Here is a 9380-nt window from a genome sequence, read left to right as displayed (position 1 = left end):
CTTGATTTTTTTTTCTTTTTAGCGGGGTGAGGTATAAAACTTCAGTGTATTCCGTGACTCTGGAGGGTGTAATCAAATGCCAAACATCTTTTAATCATGTTTATTGTCTTTACAGGACACAAAAACGGGCTCCTGAAACCATTCATAACATTTAAATACTACGGCCAGTCAGTTTGGATGATGGGTTGGAATGTAACAGCAGGGAGCACTCTTTCTGCAGGCCTCAGGGTGGCACCAGAGCAGAGGTGACAGATGACTTGACCAAGAAACCTTTACATCACACTTAAAACAACATAAGACAAATACTACAAACAATTAGTGCAAAATGGACGCTGAAAGAGTAATCCCAACCAAAGAGCAGTATAACAGCTCTCCCTTTCAATACACCAAAATAAACAGGAGCAGGGTGCAACTAATCTTAAAATCTTTGGGACTTTTATGCTACATCACCTACCAATTTCTCAACAGTTAAGTGTATCATAGGATATTTTGCCTTTCCCTCACCATTAAGAGGAGCAAATAACAGCCAAGGAGAATTAGTGCATGTATGACCACATAAAGTGGCTTCAGAACACATTCGCCTTGCAAGCAAAAGATCCCGGGTTCAGTCCTAAGAGAAGACAAATCCCTTGGGGAATGTGTCGGAATTCCCCGAGGAATTGAGGTGGTGTGAAAATCTGCCAAATTAACTTTGTGGTGCTACCTGCAGTGGCGACGCTTTGTGAATAAGGGAGAAAAATATTATTTTTATCATCTAAACGATAGTAATACAAGCCCTCTGCAACTATAGAGTGGCGTGTCGCTTAAAATGAGTGTGAGTCTGATTTGTTTTCAATGAAAGCATCAGGGAGAATAGTATTAAATTAAAATATGACAAACTAAAACACTGTAACACCTAATTTAGACAATATAGCTTTGTGGTTTTGGTGAGGCTACGGTTCAGTTGCCCAAAACCTCTAGAGTCAATGGAAACATGTGCCTCTGTTCTACGGTCTCTCCACCTCAGAGAGCAGCAGAAGGACCCCGACACAAAATAGAGTAGATATTATTGACAACTATATTGCCAAAAGTGTTCACTGACCCACTCAAATCATTGAATTTAGGTGTTCCAATCACTTCCATGACCACAGGCGTATAAAATCAAGCACCTAGGCATACAGACGACTTCTACAAACATTTGTGAAAGTACAGGTCGCTCTCAGAAGCTCAGTGAATTCAAGCGTGGTACTGTCATAGTTGTTATTATAATAAAGTGGAAGCATTTGGCAATGACAGTAACTCGGCCAGAAAGTGGTAGGCTACATAAAAATCACAGATCAGGGTCAGTAGATGCTGAGGTGTGTAGTGCACAGAGACGGCCAACTTTCCGCAGAGTTAATCGCTACAGATCTGCAAATTTCACGACCTTCAGATTAGCTAGAGAATAGTGTGTAGAGAGCTTTACAGATTGCGTTTCCATGGTAGAGCAACTGCATCCAAACCTTACATCACCAAGTACAATACAAACCTTCAGATGCAGTGGTGTATAGTATGTTGCCACTGGACTCTAAAGCAGTGGAGGCGTGTTCTCTGGAATGATGAATCAGGCTTCTATATGTGGCAATCCACTGGACGAGTCTGAGTTTGGCAGTTGCCAGGAAAACAGTACTTGTCTGACTGCATCAAGCCAAGTGTAAAGTTTGGTGGAGGGCTCTGTGGGAACAGTGTGGGGAGGGGAGGGCAAGGTCCATAAAGACACGGTTGAGCAAGTTTGGTGTGGAAGAACTTGACTGGCCTGCACAGAGTCCTGACCTCAACCTGACGGAACACTTGGGATGAATTCGAGCGGAGACTGTGAGCCAGGCCTTTTCATCCAACATCATGTCTGACCTCACAAATGTACAAATTCCCATAAACACACTCTTAAACCTTGTGGAAAGCCTTCCCAGAAGAGTTGAAGCGGTTATAGCTGCAAAGGGTGGACCGACATCATATTAAATTCTGTGGATTAAAAACGGGTTGTTCAAAAGTGTGTGAAGCCAGACAAGCAAATACTTTTGGCAATATAGTGTATAAGAATGATCAATTCAGATCAATACAAACCATGAAAGGTAGAGGTGGATTGTAAAGTGGCTTGCATATGCACAGCCCTATTACAGATATGGCAATTGTGGAGTGTAAAGGGGGAATCATCTGATCTGTGACTGCAGCTGGGCTTGATTTCATAGCCAACGTGTTAAGCTCAATAAATTACATCAGCAGCAAATGAGCTACATGTGGCAAAAGTGCTGATCTTCTCCAATTTGCATCCAACCAATTACAAAATAATCCAAATGTTTCAAATCCATGCCAGTATTTTACTGCTACCACTGGATTTGTTCCAGATATACATCAGAGAAGTACAAACTATAACCTTCACTGTATTTAAAGTCCTTATAGAAAATTCTGTTTTGGCTGCAGCTACACAGTCAATCAATAAACACTGACGCAAATCAAATCCAAGCTGAATTTCTGCCTTTAAATTGCAGTCTAGAATAGATATTAAAAATCAATATGTGGAATTTGAGCTTCTCTCCCTCTCTTCAGTTGGAACTCTACCATTAAAGGGCAACTGCCGCGTTCCCTCCCCGAGCAAGCCCTCCCCTTTCTTCTACATCTCAGCCTTCACAGATACAAGTTCAGAGCACCAGTTAACACCTGCCGACCGGCACCGCAGTGAGCAGCAGATAGCGGCACTAAAATCATAAATAAATTAGGATGATTTTTTTTTGAGCGGATGATGAGAAATTAAAAAAAAAAAAAAAAACAAACTCGAGTTTAGTCATTCCTCAGTCGTGGCTAGCCTCGGGGTTAGTGAGACGTGATCTGCGACCAGAAACATTTACATGAATTATTGCAATGACTATGCCATACCAATATTAGATCAAAACTATCAATGTGATACACATATAGGACAAAGACTACAATGATATGGGGTAAAGTAGAGCCCCCACTTTTAGCTCATCATTTAGGGAGTGTCAGGCCCTCTTGTGTAGTGCATATATAAATCTATGTTGTAGGTCTGTAGGGTTGTAGGGTCTTCTCCCCTGCAGAAGGCAGGTATTTGAGCAGCTCTCTCAGGTGTGGGGACACAAAGGGCAACACCTTGTCAGTGCTGACTGAATTCTGCTGGCCCACAGGAAAACATGAGTGGAGGAACTATCGGATTTGCTAACGTCACAACAGAAGAAGGCCAGAGGAGAGAGGCCAGCTTATTTTCGATGTGACCCCCTCCATTCTTGGGTTCTTCTGTTCACACAGTCCGTTTGCCTCGCCGTACTCCGACAGCGCTGCCCTCTAGGACTCGGACTCAATTCTGTGAGCTGATGAGACAAAAACACACTAGTAATCTGAACACGGATGCAAGCAGATGCTGTGCTGTTGAATACTATGGTAAATAATGTTACTCTTAATAGTCTCGCATACTAACATTGCTTGGGTATCCGTAGCGACTCTGTGTCTGCAGAGATGACTTGGTGCAAGACACCCCTGAACTGGTAGAGTAATTTTAGACTCTTCTCTTCGCCTACACAAGGGTCGTAGAAACCGGGCAACCCTGACTGCACACAGAGAAACAGTTTAAAAGAAATGCATGCAGATGTACATCAGATGCGGAAAGAAACTTTCGTTTGGTTTGACGCACCTTAGAGGCCTCAGTGAGGATGAGTTTGGAGTCTTTGACGAGGCACTGTAGAGGCACGGTCACATCGATGACTTTGGCTTTCTCCTGCTTCTGGCTGGTGTCTGACACAAACGTCCCATACCAAGCATTCAGGATGATCAAGCCTAAAAGGTAATATACGTCCATCATGATTGGCTTCACAGCAATGACGTTATGGGAGTCAGACAGACAGGATCTAAAGTTACAGTGCATTATGTAGTGTGACAGCTACTTTGACATGTGTTTCAAATATATGGATTCTTACCAAGTTTTGAGTGGATACAAACTTAAAGAAACATCAGTTTTTCCACACTGTGCAATGATTTTATTGTGTGTGCGTGTGTGTGTATATACTCTCACCCATCTTGGATTCTTCTGCTTCTATGATTCTCCTCACAGACTCCTGCATCAGCAGAACCTGCAGAGGAGCCGAGGGAGAAAAAAAATAGGGAAGGCAGGAGGGGAGAGGGGGGTTAGAAAGAGAGCAAAATCAGGATAGGATTGTAGCGAGCTTTTCTGGCGAGATTCAGTCATGAGTTCATAATGAGGAGAGCTGAACTCAGAAACAATGATCAATTATCCCCCACACACAATAAAGAACTGTGTTTCAGCATGCGAGTACTCACAGCAGACTCTGCCTCCTGCTTCTTCTTGGCGATGTCTGTGGCAGAGCTCTTCCTCTGCAGCTCCAGCTCTCTGAGAGGCACAGAGACAGACAACAATCACCCGCTGGGATTCACATTGGAGGCGTCTGTGATGACAGTGTAAGCATGAAAGAAATCCCTCTAGTATTAACAACACCCGCAATAGAAATGCTGCTCTTTTTTCCCCCCTACAGCAGAGTTGATCACCTTTATCTGATGTGTAAAGTTTGGCCATCATGCTATTCATTAAGTGTAAAAAAAAAAAAACATAGATCAAATACAGAAAAGTAGAGGAGAACCAGGTGATGATTAATAGAAAATTATCTTTTCTTATTTACGAGTTTTTGAGAACAAGCCTGGAACCAAGAGTTTCTTCTGCTGGGACAATGTGAGATGCTGTTTGAGGCAGAGGACATTTACTCACTGTTCTTTCTGTGCTTGTGTGTACGGGATAACGATCAGCCTGTGGACGGCCATGTAGACCAGCAGAGGTCCCACAGTGGCATAGAAGACGGCGCTGGGCAGCAGTTGATCAGTCAGATGGACTGGGAACAGGTATGTTTGATTTGCACGTGCCAGCCTACATAAGCCCAAATGTAAGCACACTCTTATAAGATAATCATGCAGTGAGGCAAAGACACACAGTAGAGTGAGACCACACTGTAGATGGCCCGTACTTGATCTTGAGTGTAACTCCCTGCGGGACCCCAATGCTGACAGTGGCTGACAGTATACTGTGTCGGCTGATCTTTCTCTCTGCTCCATATTCTACCACAGTGCCAAACCAGCCTGTCCTAGAAACACGGGGATACAAAAGTGAACAGGGAGATAAATGAAACTAGGCAGCTAGTAAAGAGAATAGCATGGCCACAATTGGACTTTTAGAGCTACTATAAGTGGTGATCACTGTTGTGAGAAAACAGCATGTTTTAAATGTTACATTACCTTTTAAAATAATGTCTCCATTAATGCAACAACTACAGATCATGTCTTAATCTGTATTAGCTCTGTGAATAAGCTATTGTTATGATATTGAATATGCTAACAAAAAGAAAAAGTAAAATTATATTTCTATAACTTTCATTGTATGTTTGAATAAAACCAAACACAGCATAAACATGCAACTGGGCAATGACCCCAAACACAATATCAGCAAACTATTTTTTGCATGTATAGGACACTTTTTACACACATACTTCACAGATCCTTTAACTTTGGTCTGGTCTTCATCCTGGAACTTGTACTGGTAGCTCATCATCAGGTAGGAGTGTGGCACGCCCAGCTGGACAATGCAGGTTGGAAAGCCAGGAGAACAGCAATAAAGAATAGAAATAATAAGGAAAAAAATGATCAAATTAATAAAAGTAATGACGTAGTACTGCTGCAGCCTGTGTGTGCATGCTTATCTTTGAATGTACCTGCAGAGCTAGAGTAAAGTGGCTGCTCTTGGTGTCTCGGACAAGGCTGGTAGTCATGGCGCTGTTGGGCCCCCAGCGCCACTGAAGATAACCCATGGTGTTCTGATCCAGGTGCCGCGCTGTCATCAGAGAACAACTCGGTCGCAAACCTCGAGGTGAGAACTGTAAACCGCACTGGGCTGTCATGAAACTGAACAGAAAAAAAAAAAATCATACAGAAAGGAGATATGAAAGGAGAATGCAGTTTTGCAGTTTGACGCATTATTGACAAAAAGTTGGGTCTTACCACCGTGGTGTGACATTGCGAAACACCTTTAACCCAATAAGAGGTCCCAGTATGTCTCCCGCACCAAACTCCACCTGCAACAAATGCAGATGCAAGTGCACGGAAAGAAGAGATTGTAGAAGGCTACAAAAACTGAACCTACCGCCTTACGCATTACATACATCATGTCTGCAAGAATTACCAGCTTGCAGGTGTATGATTCCCAACTAGTTAAAGTGCAAGTTACATCAAAGTTTCCATTTGGTCTTCAACCAAGGAAGATCTGTACAATCACTTCAGCTTAAAGGTGCATGTATTTAAGGTCACAATGACCTTGATCATTGGCCACCACATTCTACCCAGATTCTCCTCAAATCCAGGTGGACATCTGTGCTACATTTTTAAAAAATTCCTTTAAAGCATTCCTGAGACAATGTGCCCAAACACCTGGATAGACACACAGACTTCCTCAGAGGTATAATGAGATGGATGGACAAGTTCCTACTCATTAAAACAAAACGTTAATGTGCTTCTCTCTGTAAATGTGTCTGCTTGTGCGTACCTCCCCCCAGCCCTTGGCTGACATAACCCTGCGCACGGTCATGTTAATGTTTCCTCCTCCGTTCCCATTATGCGTGGAGAGCGAACCAGACAGCACTGCTGTGTCAGAGTTCGTCAAAGGAGCCTGCAAAAAGACAGACAGCACAGAATACCGATGTGATCTTGGCTCAGGCTAGCACGTGGGTGGACGGTAATGGCTAAGTGAATGTTTGTTGTACCTCTATAGACTGAGAAATATGCATCTTGTTGATTTCAATATGAGGAAAGCCTCCTCCTGGCATCTCTTCAAAGTCTTCATCATAGCGGTCAAACAGGTCCGTTGCATCCACACCAACGCTGATGGTGCCCTGAATAATGATGCCGTGACAAACAGATTGACAGGATTAATTAAGAAAAAAGGAAAAGAGTGGGAGACATAATGCAATGAACGTGGAAACAGGGCTGTTTCGTGCTGTTATGATGCTGCAAACCTTAGGGTTTGTTCTTTGCTGCAGTCTCCTCTCCTCTCTCTCTCTCTGTAGCCTTTCATATTCCTCTCGAATTTCTGCCGGTGTCCTCTTCCTCTCCACCACCTACACAGAATCACAAAGTGCAGGTGACGCAGACACAGCACTCAAATGCAAGAAAAGTAGATTATGTTTGGAAACATACCTCCCAGCCTTCCACCTCCAGCCCTTTCTTCCCAAAGATGTCATAGATAGCTCTGGAATGAGCATCACTCAGCACTGAGCAGAGGGAAAGCAGATCCCGAAGACAGACAATTCATTTCACAAGTTCAACTATACCTACTAAATGCCTTACAACTATGAGATTCCTCACCTTCATAAGCTTGGTGAACCTGGTTGAAAAGTTGCTCAGCTTGTCTTTTCAGCTCTGGGTCTCTGTGTTTGTCTGGATGGTAGAGCATACATAGCCTCCGATATGATGCCTTTAGCTCCTCAGCTGTGGCCTGTGGCAGGAGACAGGACAAGAGTCACCCCTGAGAATGGCTGACTAATTAAACTGATTAAAACAGCAACTGTTGGGTATTTTTGCCTGAAAATAATTGCCACAGCCTCCTGAATTAATGTCTGTTCAATCAATTAACTGACTAATCAGTTAATTGAGAGCTGAAACACCACTGCTGCATTAGTGCGTCCAAATTCAAGAGTGAAAAACAGTCAGCAGGCGTTTACATTAAAAAGCCATTAACAAAAAGCGTAATAATGCACTACGCGTTAAGCTAAGGAGTCTGCCCCTGTGTACCTAATGCTATCTAATGTTACTTAGATGAGCAACTACAATCCACACAGCTCATATTCGCCCCAGTTTTTAGGAAAACTCAGATTTCAGAGGATGTTCTTCAAGACGATCGTAGCATTTCTGCCAGCGCCTACTTCCATGTAAAGTAGATAGACAGCCTGCCGGTGTTCGACCGGTCTCAACCTCTAACGACGATGGTGCCGACTGAGAGAAGCGTTATTCGGTTGGAGGATGAGAGCACACGGGCTGCAGAAGGCTTTCTCATTAAAACCCAACACAGAGGTCACAGCAAAAAGTCCGCTGACGTCGGACATCACTGATAAACACGAAGCTAACCTTACCTCTTTCCTAACGTTGAGCAGTGAATAGAAGTCCTGATTGTTAGACTCAATATCATCATCTAAGGGAGCCGCCATGTTTGCGTTTGGTCCGGTTCGGTCCCGCCCACTCGTTCAGTGTTCTGGGAGCTCATTGGTCAGTCACAGGAGGAGCCGCTGTCTTTCTGTCGTCCTCTGCTGGCTGTATACATACAAGGAGAAAAGGGCTTTTTATAAAATGTATGTTGTCAGTTTATGACTTTTTTTTTGTCATCCTTCAATTTGAATGTGCGCCAAACACTCAACTGTGATTGGCTATGACAGATTTCGGGGTGTTTAACAAATTATGTACTATCTAAAAAGAAGTACAGTGGAAGAAATAATAAATAAATAAACAAATAAGTAAATAAAATCTTGTTACTGGCATTGGTTCTTGGCCTTATAGTAATTTAAACATTTCACAATCTGTGCATCGCTAATAATAGCCTCTTTGAGTCTACTACTTCCTTTCCTTGGACATTTCATTTTGCAGCCTTATATTTCTACACTATATTTAGAAGGAGAACTGAGTACTATGTACTCCACTACATTTATCCTTAGATAAAAGACCAGAATCAGATTTTACAACCAAATCACTGTTGATACCCTCAGAGCTCAATGACTACAGGCTAGTTGCCAACTAAGACATGGGTGAAGACATCTCTTGACCCTCTGCAGTTTGAATACAGATTAAATCTGCAGTCATCTACATACTATAGAGAGCGACATGGTGAAGATCACCCTCTTTGATTTCCATAGTGCATATAACATGATTCAGCCGCTGCTGCTGAGAAAGAAACTACAGGAAATGTCAGTAAATGCACACATTCAACAACTCATGAATTACTGACAACCAAAAAGACCAGCTGCAGTATGTGAAAATGTGCAGTGCTCTTTGAGATCAGGTGATATGCGGTACAGGAGCTCCACAGGGGACAGTGCTGTCTTCATTCCTGTTCACCTTGTACACCTCAGACTCTCAGCACAACTCCAGGTCATGCCACCTACAGAAATACTCTGACAGTTCTGCAGTGGTTGGATGTATTAGTGATGGGCAGGACGAGGTTTGCAGAGTGCTAGTGGACGGTTTTGTAGAGTGGTCTAACAGGAATCCTCTGTTTCTGAATGTTAATAGCTCAGAAGAGAGATGGTGATCAATTTAAGAAGGAAACAGACAGTTACACGACCCGTGTGGGACAGGATGTTAATGTGGAG

The 9380-nt window shown here is 43.0% G+C and overlaps 1 protein-coding gene across 1 annotated transcript; it reads right to left on the bottom strand.

The window, feature by feature from the left end:
• Positions 1-84: 84 nt before the first annotated feature.
• Positions 85-8321, bottom strand: LOC309706167 (dnaJ homolog subfamily C member 11-like). Its single transcript, XM_082532456.1, has 16 exons — positions 8151-8321; positions 7387-7516; positions 7219-7292; positions 7038-7139; positions 6786-6914; positions 6569-6691; positions 6028-6101; positions 5742-5931; positions 5520-5605; positions 5001-5117; positions 4748-4903; positions 4306-4375; positions 4040-4097; positions 3662-3804; positions 3449-3578; positions 85-3341 (listed from the first exon to the last, which is right to left on the bottom strand). The coding sequence occupies exons 1-16, from the start codon at positions 8223-8225 to the stop codon at positions 3316-3318; spliced, it is 1683 nt and encodes a 560-aa protein (XP_082388582.1). The 5' UTR covers positions 8226-8321; the 3' UTR covers positions 85-3315.
• Between the last annotated feature and the right edge of the window lie 1059 nt (positions 8322-9380).

This window comes from Aulonocara stuartgranti, assembly GCF_965226115.1.
Source record: "Aulonocara stuartgranti genome assembly, chromosome: 5".
NCBI classification, from domain to species: domain Eukaryota; kingdom Metazoa; phylum Chordata; class Actinopteri; order Cichliformes; family Cichlidae; genus Aulonocara; species Aulonocara stuartgranti.
Note: the sequence above shows the minus strand (reverse complement) of the source record. Positions and strands in the feature narration are given on the sequence as shown.